The 19,621-nt window shown below is 39.2% G+C and overlaps 1 protein-coding gene across 1 annotated transcript in view; it reads left to right on the top strand.

The window, feature by feature from the left end:
- Nucleotides 1-416: 416 nt before the first annotated feature.
- The window catches only part of CLOCK (clock circadian regulator), a gene marked incomplete at its 5' end in the record, with an annotated part of 24,341 nt that continues 5,136 nt past the window's right edge, over nt 417-19,621 (top strand). Inside the window, 12 exons of the mRNA XM_015821179.1 lie at nt 417-530; nt 5,144-5,262; nt 6,535-6,617; nt 6,831-6,937; nt 7,493-7,640; nt 7,915-7,990; nt 10,814-10,955; nt 11,187-11,287; nt 12,432-12,521; nt 13,894-14,052; nt 16,346-16,552; nt 17,337-17,542. Coding sequence (XP_015676665.1) covers nt 417-530; nt 5,144-5,262; nt 6,535-6,617; nt 6,831-6,937; nt 7,493-7,640; nt 7,915-7,990; nt 10,814-10,955; nt 11,187-11,287; nt 12,432-12,521; nt 13,894-14,052; nt 16,346-16,552; nt 17,337-17,542 — 1,552 coding nt within the window. The remainder of the gene's footprint in view (nt 531-5,143; nt 5,263-6,534; nt 6,618-6,830; nt 6,938-7,492; nt 7,641-7,914; nt 7,991-10,813; nt 10,956-11,186; nt 11,288-12,431; nt 12,522-13,893; nt 14,053-16,345; nt 16,553-17,336; nt 17,543-19,621) is intronic.

The following is a 19,621-nucleotide window of genomic DNA, read 5'->3' as shown; positions in this document are numbered from 1 at the left end:
TATCAGTGATTTATCGGACTTTCATAAAAGCTGGTCACTCACAATGTAGCCGATTAAAAAATGACTATTATAAGTAATAGTATTTTGCAATGCCAATAGTTCCATAGATAAAAAGTGTTAATTTGAGCTAAGAAAGTAAGTTAAAAACTGCAGTTATAGTGATATTAGTCTGGGCATAGAGCTATGTGAATCTGGAGGGACACGCAGTACATTTGCACAGACATTATTTTATAAATGCGAAAGGTGTAGACATTGTGCAAAGATACTAAAAATAAACTTAGATGGCTAAGATAATGCTACGCCATACAAAAAGCAGCTTCTTCCATTGGTTCTCATTTTGTGTCATACTTTACTCAAATATATCAGCTTTTAATTTAATCCTGATATTTCACTATTTATTGAATTTATTGTTGCAGCAAAAAATCAACTGGAGTTCTGTTGCCATATGCTTCGAGGGACAATAGACCCTAAAGAGCCACCTACATATGAATATGTAAAATGCATAGGAAACTTCAAATCCTTGAGTAACAGTAAGTTAATTAAAGCACGTAGTATGTTTTGATCAGCAAAATTTTTCAGTTTTGACAACCTGTGAAATGATAAAACAAATAAGAAAAATTATTTGCTTTTTTTACAATGAATAGGCATAATACCAAATTGTTAATGATAGTGTTACAATGACATGAGCATGAAAACACCAGGCAATGAAAGGTTGATATTAACAATTTAATTTCAATTTCTTTACAATGCCTTGGTAAGGCCACACTTGGAATACTGCATCCAGTTTTGGTCACCACGATGTAAAAAAGATGTTGAGACTCTAGAAAGAGTACAGAGAAGAGCAACAAAGATGATTAGGGGACTGGAGGCTAAAGCATATAAGGAACGGTTGCTGGAATTGGGTATGTCTACTTTAATGAAGAGAAGGACGAGGGGGGACATGATAGCAGTGTTCAATATCTCAGGGGCTGCCACAAAGAAGAGGTAGTCAAGCTATTCTCCAAAGCGCCTGAAGGCAGGACAAGAAGCAACGGGTGGAAACTAATCAAGGAGAGAAGCAACCTAGAACTAAGGAGAAACTTCCTGACAGTTAGAACAATTAACCAGTGGAACAACCTGTCTCCAGAAGCGGTGAATGCGCCAACACTGGAAGTTTTTAAGAAGAGACTGGACAGCCATTTGTCCGAAATGGTATAGGGTTTCCTGCCTGAGCAGGGGGTTGGACTAGATGACCTCCGAGGTCCCTTCCAACTTTATCATTATTACTTATTACTTATTATTGAGCTGTAAATGAGAATGTATAATGAGCCTGAAGATAGCTGAATTTTAAGTTAAAGAGCTCTTTTTTCTGAGTTCAAGGTTGCAACCTCATATCCCTTTACATGGAAGTAGAACTATACATGTAGTCCTCGATTTACGACCACAGTTGAACCCAAAATTTCTGTGGTTAAGTGAGACATTTGTTTAAATGAGTTTTGCTCCATTTTATGACCTTTCCTGCCACAGTTGTTAAGTGAATCACTGCAGTCGATAAGTTAGTAACACGGTTGTTAAGCGAATCTGACTTCCCTACCGACTTTGCATGTCAGAAGGCTGCATGACCTCGGGATATCGCAACCGTCGTAAGTATGAACCACTTGCCACGCATCTGAATTTTGATCAGATGATGATGGGGATGCTGCAACGGTCGTAAGTGTGAAAATCAGTCATGGTCGCTTTTTTCGGTGCCACTGTAATTTTGAAGCATCGCTAAATGAACGGTTGTAAGTTGAGGACTATCTGTACCATCGTTTCTTGCTTGAGGCAGGAAGTCTCCCAAATATCTGCCTCTGCAAGCACAAATAAGAAAGAAATTCAAAATGAAAAATCTGCTCTTTTCAGGTTTTCCAGATTACCTACCTGAAATGACAGCTTACTTAGCCTGTAGGTCTGGTCAGACTGTAGGCCAGCGGTTCTCAACCAATGGGTCGTGACCCCATTTGGGGTCGATCAACCATTTCACGGGGGTCGCCAAGCAAGGCTGTCCGCCATTTTTTCCCCTTTTCCAGCGGGTGCCTTACCTCCCTTGAGCTGGGCCAGCTGGTGGTCAGCCTGCTCCGTCTCTGCCACTTGCCAGCTACGCCTCGGCCGGCGCAGGGGGCAGAACCATGCATGCGCGGTGCTCCCGGGCAGGGAAAGTCCTCGACTTACGATCGGTTGGGTAGTCCTCGACTTATGACCAGTTTAGTCCTCAACCTACGACCGGTTTAGTCCTCGACTTACGACTGGTTGGGGGTCGCGGCATTAAAAAGATTGAGAACCACTGCTGTAGGCTAAAAAGCCAGTTACTCTTCATAATGAGTTCTTCCTGCTTACATTCCTGTAACTGCTTGATGTGCTTGCTTTTCCAAATAGCTCAGAATTAGTGTGGTGGTTCAATTCCATACAATGGAAATTGTTTATATTATCTTAGTTTATATGTACCTACAGATTAGAAGAAAAATGGGTGGAAACTTAACCAAAGGTGGCATTTCTACTGTACACTTTTCCCAAAAGGTTTCCACAATTTTGGCCACTACTGTACATCCATTTCCCTTCCAATAGTTGCAGTGCAATGAAGCAAATACAGGGAGTCCTCGACTTCCAACAGTTCATTTAGTGACCATTCAAAGTTGCAGGGGCACTGAAAAAGGTGACTTATGACCATTTTTCGCATGGTCATGACATCAAAATTCAGACACTTGGCAATTGACTCATATTTATAACTAGCTGTACCCAGCCACGCGTTGCTGTGGCTCTCGTTCACTCAGCCAACAGATGGCGCTGTTTTTCAAAAAAAGCATGTTTTTACCTGTCACAGGTGTGACATCTATATAAAGTAGGTATATAAAAACACGCGTGTATTCGAATGCAACGTTGTGTCAAAATTTCAAAGCAATCGGTGAAGAACTTTTGGAGATTTTAAGATTTTGAACAAACGAACATTTACATTTTTATGTATATATAGATGGTTGCAATGTCCTAGGATCATGTGATCACCTTTTATGAATTTCAGACAACCAAAGTCAATGGGGAAGCCAGATTCACTTAACAACCATATTACTAGCTTAATAGCTGCAGTGATTCACTTAATAACTGTGGCAAGAAAGGTCGTAAAATGGGACAAAAGTCATATAACTGTCTTGCTTAGCAACAAACATTTTGGGTTCAATTGTGGTTGTAAGTCAAGGACTACCTATATTATAATACAATGAATATTTTTTGTCAGAATGGACAGAAAACCTCAATAACTGTTTGAACAAATATAGTTTTATTCATATTTGTAACATCGGAGCAAAAAATATGCAGATTTGGGTCTCATAATATAACCCTTATTTTCCTTGTGTTTGGATACATAAAACATACTATTTATTTTCCTCTATTGTACATGCTGAGAGAAACTCTCTAGCAGCATCTTCAGAAATTCTATGTATAGCTCATTTTGATCATATTTATTTTTATTTTGACAGTGTTCATCAACGTAGGCATTCTTTCCAGAGGTTTCTGCTGTTTTCTGTTAGGGACTGGATGTGAAAACAGAGAAAGCACATAGTAGCTTCATGTGACAGGCCAGGCTTTTTTTCTGATAGTAACAATAAAGGGCATTTAGCAGCACTAACAATACTATGGGGATGAGAACTGCTGAAAAGACCCGTAAGCAGAATAAATGGCAAACAGGAACTGGTTTTCCTTGTGTGCCATAATAGTAAATGTACAGGTATAGTATAGGGGGTACCTTGCTCAATAGTAGTAACTGTGAGAGGGATCTCGGAGTCCTAGTGGACAATCACTTAGATATGAGCCAGCAGTGTGCTGCAGCTGCCAAAAAAGCCAACACAGTGCTGGGCTGCATTAACAGAGGGATAGAATCAAGATCACATGAAGTATTAATACCACTTTACGATGCCTTGGTAAGGCCACACTTGGAATACTGCATCCAGTTTTGGTCACCACGATGTAAAAAAGATGCTGAGACTCTAGAAAGAGTACAGAGAAGAGCAACAAAGATGATTAGGGGACTGGAGGCTAAAGCATATAAGGAACGGCTGCTGGAATTGGGTATGTCTAGTTTAACGAACAGAAGGATGAGGGGGGACATGATAGCAGTGTTCCAATATCTCAGGGGCTGCCTCAAAGAAGAGGGAGTCAAGCTATTCTCCAAGGCGCCTGAAGGCAGGACGAGAAGCAACGGGTGGAAACTGATCAAGGAGAGAAGCAACCTAGAACCAAGGAGAAACTTCCTGACAGTTAGAACAATTAACCAGTGATTAACCAGTGATCACCAGAAGCGGTAAATGCTCCAACACTGGAAGTTTTTAAGAAGAGACTGGACAGCCGTTTGTCTGAAATGGTGTAGGGTTCCTGCCTGGGCAGGGGGTTGGACTCGATGACCTCCAAGGTCCCTTCCAACTTTATTATTATTATTATTATTATAAATGATGACATCCCTGGACCAAACAGCTAGGGTTGGTTAGGAAGAAGAATTGAGGGCATTTTCATCAAATGGAGGAAGCCACTGACATGATCCATCACACTTCTGTTACCTTTGATCTTCCCTTCCCTTCATGGATGGCCAATAATAATTAAAACCTTTGAGTTATAAGCTCTGTGTGGTGAATGAACAAAATCTATATTCATTAGCATTCTCTTTTACACGTTCTCCTTCTGCAATTCAAAACTGTGAAATGTTGTAGAATATTTTAGATTTTAGTCTGAAGCGTGTGGGAAATTAAAATTGGCTGTTGATTAAAATCAAGTGGTTATTCTAATGAATTAGTTTCACTGACTAAACCAGGGGTCGGCAACCTTGGCTCTTTTATGACTCGTGGACTTCAACTCCCAGAATTCCTGAGCCAGCTGGCTCAGGAATTCTGGGAGTTGAAGTCCACGAGTCATAAAAGAGCCAAGGTTGCCTACCCCTGAACTAAACAAAGAGTTTGGATTAATATCACTTTAATGCAATTAAAGTTTAATTTAAAGTGATAATTTAAATTCTCATTTAAAAAGTGAACTCTTTATTTTTCAGGTGATGGCATGTTGTATTTTGAAGTATTGCTTATTTTATATGTGTTTGTGCTGATGCTTTGAAGTTATTGTAATTTTAAACTCTTTCTATTCTGTATAGTGCCTAACTCTGCACATAATGGTTATGAAGAAACCATCCAACGACCTCATAGGCCTTCGTATGAAGACAGAATTTGCCTTGTAGCTACAGTTAGGTTAGCTACACCTCAATTTATTAAGGTTGGTTAAAATTGTTTCATCAAAATCTTTTTGGCTAGTTCTTTGCATTTAACTTAATCTGATTTATTCTTATTTAATAGTTATTTAAATATTAAGCAGCAGTTTCCAGACTAGAAAGGATATTTAGTTGTTAAAATAACAAACTAATAATGGTATTTGCCCTAGACCAGTGATGGCGAACCTTTTAGACACCGAGTGCCCAAAAACCACCCTGCCCCGCTTGCCCCACCCCCACCCTGCCCGCCCGCAGGATCACCTACTGCCTCCACAGCCCGCCGTAGATCGCTCAGGCAGCCCTGCAGCACCATGGCGGCCAAGCCCTCTGCCCGTGCCCCGCAGCATCATCTGCGCGCAACGGGGCATGAGGGTGGAGTCTTGTCCCTGCTGCCTGTCTGCCATGTCCTTGGCTGTGTTGTTCCGCGCAGGCCACGCCCGGGGGCTACTCTCCTCCAGGGGGGGCTGCTGGTGAGGAGGGGGCCATGGGGAAGGCGGGGCTGGGGTGGCCGCATGCGTGCCCACAGAGAGGGCTCTGAGTGCCGCCTCTGGCACGCGTGCCATAGGTTCGCCACCACTGACCTAGACAGAGGGCTTTTGTGAAGTACTGGAGATGTGAAAGCATCTACATCCAGCTTCTGTTTGCTGCATTTTAGTAATATCTAGTGGATGAAGCCCAAGTCTTACCTTAACCTTATATGTCTCAAATGTTTGGTACCGGAACCAAAGCAGAAATATCTTCCTTATAGAAATGCTGATATCTGTGTGGTGAGTCACTCATCATGCAAAATTAAATTGCTGGAAATGATTTCTAAAGGCTGCCCTCTTTAAAAAAGAATACAGCACATGAATTATCAATTGGAAATAGTACAGGGAATTATCAATTGGAAATAGTACAGGGACATCAGCGGGCTTATTCCCAGCTCTGAAGAGAAATAGGTGGATATGCTGGGGATGCCTGTGGTTCCTTTGTTGAACCCATGAACAAAATTCCTGCGGTGATGAAATGTTCATCCTATAAAATTGATAGTAATGCATGTGCAGCTAGCTTCATTAAATTAATCAGATAATAATAATAATAATAATAATAATAATAATAATAATAATAATAATAATAATAATAATAATAATAACAATAATAATAATAATAATAGTAATAGTAATAGTAATAATAATGATAAAAAGTTGGAAGGGACTTGGAGGTCATACAAGAGCCTTTAAATTAGATCAGAGGAATTCTTGAGAATCTTACCTTTTTTAAATATTTTTTTTCTCTAGGAAATGAGCACAGTAGAAGAACCTAACGAAGAGTTCACCTCCAGGCATAGCTTAGAATGGAAATTCCTTTTCTTGGATCACAGGTGCCATTTCTTAGAAATATAGTACCCAAGTAGTAGCATTTTATTATCATAAGTGGGCATTATTTGGCCTTATCTGTGCATAGCAAACAATGAATACTGTTGTGGTTGATGAATATTTTTATTTAATTCCAACCATGCATTTTTGAAAAAAAAAATAGCATTTTTTTTCTCATTTCTGAAAACCAAAGAAATAATCCTTGTATCATTATTCAGGGCACCACCAATTATAGGCTATTTACCATTTGAAGTGTTGGGGACATCAGGCTATGATTATTATCATGTGGATGACCTGGAAAATTTGGCAAAATGTCATGAGCATTGTAAGTAATAACATAACCATCCTACATTATCATAGAATATAAGAGTTGAAAGGGATCTTGGAGGTAATCTAGTTTAACCTTTGCCCAGGGTAGGAACCCAATGCAACACCATTAATATGTCAAATGGTAAACATATTCCTATTTTTTTCCCCTGTAATTAAAGCTTAGGAAATGCAACTTGCTTAGAAAGAATGTACCAATGGTGCAATCGTTATAAATAAAATTCATAGAACTGTTTTCCTTATTTTTAAATAAGGCTTCCTTTTTTATTTTTTATTATTAGCTCACTTTGATTTGGCATATCTTCGCAAATTTTAAAAGTCGTGTTGAAATGCCTTTTTTGCCGACTTTTTTTAAAACCAATGTGTTTTATATAGCCTGTATTTGGATATCTTGTCTCCTTGTATAATAAGTTCCAGCAGATTTAAACTCTTTATGTTTAGACATTTAGATTCCTGTCAAGAAAATGTAAACAAATGCTGTAAACTGTTTCAGACCATATCCCAGAGTCAGCATCTTGTGAAGCCCCCTCCCCTTTGTTGTTTCATATTGTAGTAATGCAGTACGGGAAAGGGAAATCCTGCTATTACCGATTCCTCACAAAAGGCCAGCAGTGGATTTGGTTGCAGACTCATTACTATATCACCTACCATCAATGGAATTCTAGACCAGAATTCATCGTGTGTACACACACAGTAGTAAGGTAACATAATTCTGCATCACTTTTTTTACTTTAATTGGTTAAAACCATTTTCTACTTCTATTTTGCTTTTGCTGTTTCAACTAAGTTTCAGGAAAATGGCTAGTGAAAAATATCTGAGTTAGTCAAGACAAACGTATGATTACATTAATTCTGAATTATAATTATGTTTTGTTTTAGTAGAGAACTCTACAGAACTAAAAATATAATATCTTAAATGGTGCCAATGCTTGTGTGTTTTGATAATATCCCGATATTTTCACTTTTCTATCTGTAGCTATGCTGAGGTTCGAGCAGAAAGGCGGCGTGAACTTGGCATAGAAGAATCTCTGCCAGAGATTATAGCAGAGAAAGTATGTTTTCTGCTCTTTCTTTATATTTGTTCTTTTTACTAGTATATTGTTCTTTTCACCTGGTGAATGATTTAAATGGATTAAAATTAATTTGCATCTATAAAGTGAACTGGATCTCCCAAAATGCATTCACATAAAAGTTACATATGAGTACATGGGGCAAAGAGCCTGGAAAGATACGTGCTTGGCATTGCAAGACAAGATAGAAAGACCTGCACATGGATTAGAGAATAAACAAAAAGCATATGATATCATCAAGAGAGTAAAAGAATTGAAATGGAAATGGGCTGGTCACATAGCAAGAAGAATTGAGGGCCGCTGGACCAAGGCAGTCACACCATGTTTCCCCGAAAATAAGACTTATCCCAAAAATAAGCCCTAGCTTGATTTTTTATCTGTGTGCCTAATATAACCCCTTCCCCCAAAATAAGCCCTAGCTAAGACCCACCCACTCTGTCCCACCATCTGGTTGCACGAGGTGGGGTGAGGCGCACACTTAAAAATCAAGCTGGGGGGGGTGGAGCTGCCCCATGCTCCCCGCACCCACTTTACCTCAGGACTGCCACTCACGCCACAACACCTGCCTTGCCTTGTGGCAACGGTACCAACGGCCCCGTCCAGTAGAAGCCTGTGTGGCCGCCGCTGGCCCACTTCTGCAGCCGCTCGCCGCCGCTCTCACACATCACCCGTGGCAGTAGCCTTCAGGAAAGGCCTCTGCAGCCGAGAACAGAACTCCGGGTTGACACGCGTGTAACACCCCCCCCCCCCGGCCTGAAAGGGCCCCTGCTGGCGAAAAAGAGGCCGGGGAGCAACGCGAGCATCAACCCGGAGCTCCATTGTCGGCTGCAGAGGCCTTTCCTAAAGGCCTCTACCAGCGGAACGGAGGCTGGGGACGACATGTGAATGGTGGCGAGCGGCTGCAGATGAAATGGGCTGTTGGCGGCCATGTGGGCTCCTGCTGGGCAGGGCTGTTGGTGCCGCAGTGGTGGGGCGAGACATTGGGGGAAAAAAGACATCCCCTGAAAATAAGACCTAATGCCTCTTTTGGAGGCAAAAAAAATATATAAGACCGAGTCTTATTTTCGGGAAAACACAGTAGAATGGATCCCACTTGATCAAAAGCGTCCACAAAAGAGACCTAAAACAAGATGGATCTACGACATTAGCAAGTATTGCAGGCCCAATTGGCAAAAGAAGGCTCAGGACCGTATTGGTTGGAAACATGCGGAAGAGGCCTTCGTCCTGCAGTGGAGAGACCATGGCTAAATATGATGATGAATGATGATGATATATAAATACATTTATTTCTATTATGTTCATAAGACCAGAAATAATTAAGTATTCAGGGTTCTAGTAACATTCTGTTATGTTAGGTTTAAAGAAAAGATAAATTTCAGATATTGTTTTATGTAGTGGAACACTGTGTACAATGCTATTAAATTCCATTTCTACAATTCTCATGCATCTAGGAGTATTTTCCAGCTTTAGCACACTACTCCTATAAGAGTCTCCAGCACTTTTGGTTCTGAGGACACAGGAAGGTTTGCAAAATATAATACGGGTAGAACAACAAGACATTTGCTTTGTTCTCATGGTCGTTTCTAAAATGACTGCACCTTCTTTTCTAAAAAGCTTTCATTCTTTTTTTTTATTATTATTATTAAAAGTTTTAAATATTTTTCCATACAATATCCCACTTCCCTCCCCCCCTCCCCCCTTCACTTCCCAGAGCTGGTTACAAGGTTATAAAAAACAGAATCATAAATTAAATAACATTATCCAGATATACTACAATCAAGTCTCATACATACTTTAACTCTACAAAATAGATAGATCTTAACACTTTACCAGCAAAATAATAATATAATTAAACATTATTACTAAAAATAATATAAATTCATCCATAATAAACTATTAATAATATTCTAAAATGTACTCATAAGCTAAGTAATACTTTTCAATCTCGTATTTTTTCTGAATATAATCAATCCATCTTCTCCAAACCAAAATATATTTTCCTTGAGATTGATCCTTCAAATAAGTGGAAATTTTTGCCATTTCTGCTAAATTAGACACCTTAATTCTCCATTCTTCCATAGTAGGCAAAGAATTTTTCTTCCAATATTGCGCTACCAGTAATCTTGCAGCTGTTATAAGATTCAACATCAAATTCATTTCTTTAGCATCCAAATCTTCCATAATACCTAGCAAAAATAACTGAGGCGTAAAAAGCTTTCATTCTTGAAGAATTGGCTCTTCACTTCTCTCTCTGACTCAGTTCCACCACACACCTACCTTGTCGTTCTCAGCCTCACATTTTATACATGCACACTCACTTTTCACTTCCAGTTTTTCATTTATAGTCATACAGTTAGGTGTGTCCAACTTTTGGTTTACTTGGGCCACACTGAGTGAAGAGGAATTGTCTTGGGCCATATATAAAATATGTAATATGGTTAACGTATGTAAATACCAGAATAAAAGGTTTACGAGCTTGTTGGGCCGCATTACTAGCTGACCAGAGGCTCCTGCAGCCCGTGGGCCATGGGTTGGACGGGCCTGTTTTACGCCCTTTTTTACTGGATTGTAAGAAAGCAAACAAACACAGACTGTGTGCCGTGGCTGGGAGAGGAAGATACTTGGATTATTTCATAGCATCTAAAACTGGAATAATTTGGAGCAGAAGAAGTAGATGAATGCCCTTTGAAAGTTGTGGCCCTTATGAAAGTTTTTTTCTGCACAATTTAAAAACATAACCTGATTTTTTCCTATTGTTTTGTTTTGGATGAGATAGCAAATGTTTGTTTTTTTTCCCCCCTCCAGAGTCAGGATTCTGGTTCTGACAATCATATAAATACAGTGAGCCTCAAAGAAGCATTGGAGAGGTTTGATCACAGCCCCACACCTTCTGCCTCCTCTAGGAGTTCCAGGAAATCTTCCCATACGGCAGTTTCGGATCCTTCATGTGAGTGTCGAGAATTGAAACCTTTTCCTTTGGTTGACTATTTATAGTCTGTTTCTGACATATTCTGTTTGAAGCTAAGAGACAAAGGACAAGTGATTACATTGGGAGTCTGTTTTCAATTTTAAAAGCTTTATAATTTCCCAGTGAAAGACTTAAGCATTTGTCTAAGCGTATATATGCTTTAGGTGGTTAATGAAATTATCTTTCAATATTCATTGGCTGCTGCTTTAGCAACCCCGACAAAGATGACAGTGGATACCAGCACTCCTCCAAGGCAAAATTTATCTGCACATGAAAAGTCTGCACAAAGGAGAGCTTCGCTCGGTAACCAGGTAATTATTTAGAACAGTGGTTCTCAACCTGTGGGTCGGGACCCCATTTGGGGTCGATCGACCATTTCACGGGGGTCACCAAGGAAGGCTGTCCGCCATTTTTTTTTGTCCGCCATTTTTTTCCCCTTTTCCGGAGGCTGCCTTATCTCCCTTGGGCTGGGCCAGCTGGTGGTCGGTCTGCTCCGTCTCTGCCGCTTGCCAGCTACGCCTCGCCCGGCGCAGGGGGCGGAACCACGCATGTGCGGCGCTCCCGGGCAGGGAAAGTCCTCGACTTACGACCGGTTGGGTAGTCCTTGACTTACGACCGGTTTAGTCCTCGACTTACGACCGGTTGGGGTCGCGGCATTAAAAAGGTTGAGAACCACTGATTTAGAAGTAGCATCATTTCTCCAAAGTTAAGAAGTGTTACTTTCGTTCCTTAAGATTAAGAAGAACAGCAAATACTAGCTAGAAGGTTACCTCATCATCCAGTTTACACTTAATCATTTTGGAAACTTTCAGATATGTAGGGGGCTTTGCCCTGTGCTCTATATATGCATTTTTATAGTACATTTTTGTTTATGTCACCCAGTACATCTATCTGGCTGTTCAAGTAGTATAGAAGGTAACACATATTTGAATGGAAATTAGACTTTAATACATTGCAATTTGGTGAGCTGAAGATGATGTCTTTCAATTGAACCATTTGGTTATAAATGTTGTGATGTTCACGTTCTTTAGAATTACTTTTCTATTTGCATCTCTTTCACGTCAGGTAACCATTCGGTGCAAAGACAAAGATGTTTATAGAAAGTTGTTATATTCCCTGAGAGCAACACAGGGATAAATCTCTGAGGTTTCTTCTTTGAATGTTTGTTCTCCATTGGCCTCTGCGGGATGTACATTTGACATTTTTTATGAGAATTTATACTAAGACAAATCAGAAGCAGCAAACTGACTTTATTAAATGATTTTTTACACGGCCCAAATTCATTCTTGTTAGTATATGACAGGATTTGTTTTTATTCAGCTATGTTAGTAGAAACAACTAACATAGATATTTTCCTGACATCGTTGCCATTAAAATAGAGTTCTGCTTTAGTTTCATCAGATGTGAAAGAAATGTAACTGAATAATTATATGTATATTTTTTTTCCAATTTTAGTCTTTAAATTCACAATCTGTCGGGCAGCCTCTGGCACAACCAATGATGACCCAGCCTGCAACTTTACAACTTCAGCAAGGCATGTCTCAGGTAGCAACTCAATCTGAACGTTAAGGCAAATAATGATACTTTGTGCAGAGTCCCAAAAATACAATGCAAAATTTAAACACGGAATTTAAAAGATCTTAGCTGGATCAGACTCAATTCTTAGAGACAAATAACTTTTTTTAGTGCCCAGTGTGATCTACAGTCCTGATAGGCTTCTTCCCCAACTGTTAACCTTGTCTGATCCTACTCAGCTCCCCAGTCCAGATAAGGTTAGCCAGGATCTGTCAGTTACTAAGGCAATATAAAATTTAAGTACTGAACTATGGCTATTTCTGTACGTTTTCCCCCTTAAAAGTTTTTACCAGAACTAGTAAATATTTGCAAGGATACCAGTGACTCATTAATTGATTTGGGGATCTGAATAACATGACACAGGTAGTACTGTTGGTTTCAGTTGGAATACTATCTTTGTCTGGATTGTGGAGTTCATTGTCTAAAGCTAGTTTTGAATAGCAGTCCAAATGGTAATTCTACTTTTCAGTTTGCTTTTCAATTGTGCCCAGTAGCCAAATTTAAGAACTGCAAAGAGCAAACAATTAAAAAGGTATTTAAACCACCTTTAAACAATCATTTGGGTATCAAATATGATTGAGAGACAGTTTATTTGATAGAGGCCATTTCAGTAGCAAATCTGCAATAGTTTTCATGTTTGCAGTCGTGTGCCAAAATTCATAAGCTTATCTTCCTAGTTAAATCAGCATTCTATAACAGATGGCTACATTGTACGCTATAGTTTTCTGTTGTTCTGTCACATAAGTAAGTCTTACATTGGAGCTTTTATTGGGAATCCGATCTGTAGCTCCTGTTTATCTGACTGCTTTTCCCTTCGTTCAGCTGGTCCCATTTTCTCCTTTTTTTGCTTTTAAGGATTCTCTAAAACAGTGTTTCTCAACCTTGACAATTTTAAAGCATGTGGACTTCAATTCCCAGAATTCCACAGCCAGCATTGCTGGCTGTGGAATTCTGGGAGTTGAAGTCCACATGCCTTAAAATTGTCAAGGTTGAGAAACACTGCTCTAAAAGCTCAGTGCTCTCTATGTTGGATTTTTTGTTTTGTTTTAGGCTGGGTTCATTGATAAATACTTTAGCTCAGGGGTAGTCAACCTTGGCTCTTTTATGACTTGTCGACTTCAACTCCCAGAATTCCTGAGCCAGCTAAGCTGGCTCAGGAATTCTGGGAGTTGAAGTCCACGAGTCATAAAAGAGCCATGGTTGACTACCCCTGCTTTAGCTGATTAAATTGATTTCAGTGTATATATAGCTAACAGAAGGGTGCTTATGTTATAGTCGGATACTTTTCTTATAACATATTGATTACTGATTCAGCTCTTTTATAAAAAATTCTGCTTTGTAGCCAATGCTTCAGTTTTCTGCTCAATTAGGAGCTATGCAACACTTAAAGGACCAATTGGAGCAAAGAACACGAATGATAGAAGCAAACATCCACCGCCAGCAAGAAGAACTGCGAAAAATTCAGGAACAGCTCCAGATGGTCCATGGACAAGGTCTCCAGGTTAGTTTGAGCTAATTAGATAGGAAAGGAGGTAGCGTTTCCACATACGTAAAAATGAGATTTGATTTCAACCAATGAAACTTGTGTTTATGTTTCTATTGGCTAGAATAAACTATAGTATTTTATCTGCAACATTTCATGATAAAGACAGCTATCTATATATTTGGTAATTCGTTTCTTTAGAAAAATGTTCACAAACCTAACACTTCGTCATTTCTATTTATACATAATTAATTGGATAATGAATATTAAAGATAGTCCTCATTTAGCGACTGCAATTGGGACCTACAGCTTGATCATTTGTGGAAAAGTCATAATTTTATGACTTCAGTTCAGATTTCCTTTTTTTAAAAATGTATTAAATAGTTAAAAATTAATGCAAAGTAAAATAAAGAAAAAATAGAAAGGAAAAAAACAGAAAAAAAAGAAAAAAGAAAAAGAAAGTAATGTAAGAATTTGTTAAAGAAAAGGAAAAGTAATATCTAAGGAAGTAATTTCCAATCTTCATCACAAGTATATACAATTTTACTAACTTTTCATCTCCTTTTAATTTACAACCAATTGGATCTGTTCATCCAATGTCCCATCTCTTATCTATAAACAAATCCATAAAGCACCATCATTTCAGTCGTTGTATCAGTTACAGTCCATTAAGGTTTGTCAGAAATAACAACATAACTATTTTAACAATCAAAGAAACAATCTTTATATTTCTTCCTTCTACTTCTACTGGTAACAGTCTTAATTTTTAGTCCATTCAAGTAATCTTGTAGAACTTAACTTCTTTTTCTTTCATTTTAGCTCTTTCTCACTGGATTCTTTCAAGCTTTAGTAAATTTCTTTTGTGAAGTAAATATAAAATAATTATCCAGATCCCTCCCTTGGTTTATTATTTGTAATTTCTTTTTTATTGTTAAAACATCAGCCAATTTCTTCTGTTTGTCCATCTTTTCCCATATCTTTCTTGTAGCCTGTCGTTTGTAAATCCATTTTCAATTCTGTATCTGTCTCTGTCTTGTAAGTTTGTTCCTCTTTTGCCATTTCTTCCAAAATAACTTCTGGACACAATCTATCCATAGAAAACAAACTTTGCTATTTACATTGTCAATATTAACAACATTAGGTACATTTTTCAACAGTAGCTTTCAATATTTCCAATGTTGTAATATTTTATATATTCTTCCCCTTTAATCAAACCCTTTAGCTCCCTCCGGTGTCCAAATTTTGAAATTCTTTATCTCTTCTATGTTTAAAACAAGTTGACGTTTCCATAGGAAGGATTCTGATAATTAATTCCAAAATCTTATTTCAGATTTATCTAGATTCTTAATCTGTTTATAAATGTCTAAAATCAAAATCTTAATTAGTCTTTTTCTGTTTATTTCAGTTTTTTTAAATACTTAAGCTTGTAGTTAAAGTATTCTTTCATTAAAGAATTAATGGCAGACTCATCCAGTGTTTTCATATTTATTAAGTCAAAGATTTCTAAATAGCTGAAAAATAAGTCAATAAGCAATTTCCAAATGTGATTAGAAAGTGGTATAAGAAACTAGTATCCTTTTAAAGGCTCCAAGTGCAATTTGAGCGAAATGACTATTCACTCACATCCCACCGCTCAAAACCCAAGAGACCCCTGCTTTGTGGTCTAATTGTGAGGAGCAACTTCTGGAGTACTTCTGGATAATTTCATACCCTCTCTGTTTACTGTTCTGTTTACTGTTTACCCTCTCTTTGCTGTTCTGTTTACTGTCTCTTTGTTCTTTTCACAGAACAGTTTTCAGTCTGACATTTCTTCCTCTGAAAGTCTTCAGTTTTATTTCAGCTTTTCTTTGCTCTGCAGACCCGCAAAGGTCGTAAAAGCCAGGATTACTCATAAAGTTAATTTTCATTACCGATGTAACTACGAATAGTCTCTACATCATGGTTGTCAAACTCGATTGCGTCACGTGACGTATCGTGGTGGGTTTTTTGCCTTTGTGGAGCCGGGGTGGGCGTGGCCTGCGCGCGAGGCATCCGGCCCGTGGGCCGCCAGTTTGACACCCCTGCTCTACATGAACCACTTGCTAAACAAGGACTACTTGTAGGGGTTATTATCAAATATTGACTTCCTTCAAAGTTACATTATTATATGTTCTATTAATTATCGGAGCTTTCTTCTGAATGGCTCTTATTTCTAAGTGTATTGATTGGATACATTTAATTTCTCATAAACAATGTTACTATAATCATGCAATAATCATTTAATTGTTAGTAGTATTTTAAGCATTGACATGAACTATGTTTCTTCCAAAAGATGTTCTTGCAGCAGTCAACTCCAGGGTTAAACTTTGGTTCTGTCCAGCTAGCTTCTGGAAACGCATCGACCATTCAACAGATCACACCAATAAGCATGCAAGGCCAGGTTGTTCAGACTAACCAGATCCAAGGTGGCATGAACAGTGGACATATTGGTTCTCAGCACATGATGCAGCAACCATCTCTGCAAAGTACCACAGCACAGGTAGTAGATAAGATTCAGCCATATGATGATGTTTTGCAGAGTTGTGTAATGCTTTGGTGACATTAAGATGGGTGGACTTCAACTCCCAGAATTCTCCAACCAGCAGCGTTGGCTGGGGGATTCTGGGAATTGAAGTCCACCCATCTAAAATTCACCAAGGTTGAGAAACACTGTAATGCAGGGGTCTTCAACCTTGGCCCTTTTATGACTTGTGGGCTTCAACTCAGCAAAGTTGGCTGAGGAATTCTGGGACTTGAAGTCCACAAGTCATAAAAGGGCCAAGGTTGAAGACCCCAGGTGTAATGTTTCAGATTCAGTCCCAAAACAGTGTTTTGAAGCATAGGGGTGAAGTAAATTTGGCATATCTGTGCAATTCTTTTGAACAGCCCAGGTTTTTGTTTTTTTTTTAAAAAAATCTGCCATTATGGGATTTGATCCTCTTTGGGTCTCTGTATGTTCTGAAGCAACTTTCTGGGAATGAAATCAAAGTACTTCATACCCTAATTATGTGTCACAACCACCTCTTGCATCTGTGTGATGTCACCAGCACTTATTTTGCTAGCACATGTCTTCAAGAAGAAACTGACTTCTTTGCATAAGGAAGTGCTTACAGGTCACAGCTAAGCTCAGAAAAGGGTATTGTATAAGTACTATAATTGGCCCCTAGTTAACATTTTTATTTAGTTTAGACTACTGTTTTTTTTTTAACCATTGGAAGAGTGATAGTTCAGATCTATTGCATGAAGCTGAATAATTGGCCTGACAAAATATTTTATTTCTGCAGCATAATCAACAAAGCCTTCTCAGTGGGCATAGTCAACAGGTGTCTCTAAGCCCTCAAGGCCAGAACACGCTCTCAGCCCCATTATACAACACTATGGTGATTTCTCAGCCGGCGGCAGGAAACGTAGTCCAGCTTCCTTCTACTCTACAGCAGACCAATAACCAGAATGCTGCCATTACCACATTTGCCCAGGATAGGCAAATCAGGTGAGTGTAAAATGACATGAGGGAGCCTGGTAATAGGATTTTGCCATAGGAGATGTTTCTGCAGAAGCCACCCATGCCTTTTCTCCTTCTTCATAATTGTCTGGTGTCTTCCCACTTCCCAAAATCTCTCTCTCTCTCTCTCTCTCTCTCTCTCTCTCTCTCTCTCTCTCTCTCTCTCTCTCTCTCTCTCTCTCTCTCTCCCTCTCCCTCTCCCTCTCCTCTCTCTCTCTCTTCCCCTCTCCCTCTCCCTCTCCTCTCCTCTCTCTTTCTCTCTTCCTCTCCTCTCTCTTTCTCTCTCTCTTTCTCTCTCTGTCTCTCCCCCTCTCCCTTTCCTCTCTTTCTCCCTCTCTCTCTTCTCCCTCTCCTCTCTTTCTCTCTCTCTCTCTCCTTCCCTCCCTCCCTCCCTCTCCTCTCTCTCTCTCTTCCCCTCTCCCTCTCTCTCCCTCTCCTCTCTCTTTCTCTCTCTCTTCCTCTCCTCTCTCTTTCTCTCTCTGTCTCTCCCCCTCTCTCTCCTCTCCTCTTTCTCTCTCTCTCTCCCTCTCTTCTCCCTCTCCTCTCTTTCTCTCTTTCTCTCATCTCTCTCTCTCTCTGTGTCTCTCCCCCTCTCCTCTCTCTCTCTCTCTCTCTCTCTCTCTCTCTCTCTCAGAGAAACTTAGAAGGATTAAATTAGGAAACAAGAAAGAGACCAACTTAAGATATTTTGATATGTTATCTCCTATGCGTGGGAGCAATCTTCCGGTGACTGCGGCAGCACTTAATGCTACTTGGGAAAGGAAGAGCTAAGCAGGGGTGGAGGGATGGTGCACCAGAGGTAGATTGGTGTCATATGTGAGGCAAAGATAAAATTTTCTGGATATTTTTTCTTGTTTTTTTCTTTCTTTAAATTTGGGGGTCTTTTAAAACTATATCAAGCTCATTTTTAAGGTTTCCTACACAGTTTTTGTGTTGTCAACCTCAAAATGCTGTGCTATGTCAAAAAAAAACAAACAACAACAACCCCTCATGCTGCCAGTTTTCAGCAATTGTGGTCAGAGGAATCAGAGAAATGATTCCTCTGGGGAATCCTTCTGGGGGCAGAATATTGGAGACTCTGTGGCTTCAGCTTGGCTTTTCCTGATCGGCTAAGCCAACTAACTGGATGCCATTTGCTGAATATATCTGGTGATGATAACATATTGCCTTCATGCCTGACTTGACTGTCTTGAAATTATTTGACTACTAGCTGTACCCGGCCACGCGTTGCTGTGGCTCAGTCTGGTTAGCGTGTGTTGCTTTTACGTCCAACAGATGGCGCTGTTTTTCAAAAAAAGCATGTTTTTACCTGTCGCAGGTGTGACATCTATATAATAGTAGGTATATAAAAACACGTGCGTATTCGAATGCAACGTTGTGGCAAAATTTCAAAGCAATCGGTGAAGAACTTTCGGAGATTTAAGATGTTGAACAAACGAACATTTACATTTTTATTTCTATAGATAAAGCTGGGGGGAGAAGCCTTTTCGATTATGATACCATACTTTTAAACTGTGCTTCCCAACAGGAAGAGACTGTGCCTATGTCCCTTAGCTAGTGAATATATTGATTTGTAGTTCTACCAACCTGTATATTCAGCAGATACACTTTTTAAAATTTAGTTAGCGAAGTCAAATTGCATCCACGCAAAACTGATTGTATTAAAAGGTTGCTAGTAAAATAGAACCCTACCTGGCGGGATCTAGCTCAAAATGTTGGATTCGTTGGGCATTTGTTCTGTCCCAACAGGACTGCCATTTTATATGAAACCTACTGGCAGTCCAAGCCGATATTGCTCACGTTAAGTCTTTTTTTTTTTTATTAAAAGTTTTATGAAGATTACAGTATAAACCCCCATACCCATCCCCAAACCCCTCCCTCCCCTCCCCCACTTCCCAGAGCTGAACACAGGGTTACAAATATAATAATCAAAATCTATCTAGCATTAACCAACTATTAAAATAACCAAGTCCATAATGCGCTTTAACTCCCCTTTAACACAAATTTAAACAAATTAAAATTAAACACAATAATAAACATATTCATAACCTAAATATTAAACAATAC

The sequence above is a fragment of the Protobothrops mucrosquamatus genome, unplaced genomic scaffold (assembly GCF_001527695.2).
Source record: "Protobothrops mucrosquamatus isolate PMUCROS unplaced genomic scaffold, P.Mucros_1.0 scaffold1268, whole genome shotgun sequence".
In the NCBI taxonomy this organism is placed as follows: domain Eukaryota; kingdom Metazoa; phylum Chordata; class Lepidosauria; order Squamata; family Viperidae; genus Protobothrops; species Protobothrops mucrosquamatus.
This window is presented reverse-complemented; position numbering and strand designations above follow the sequence as displayed.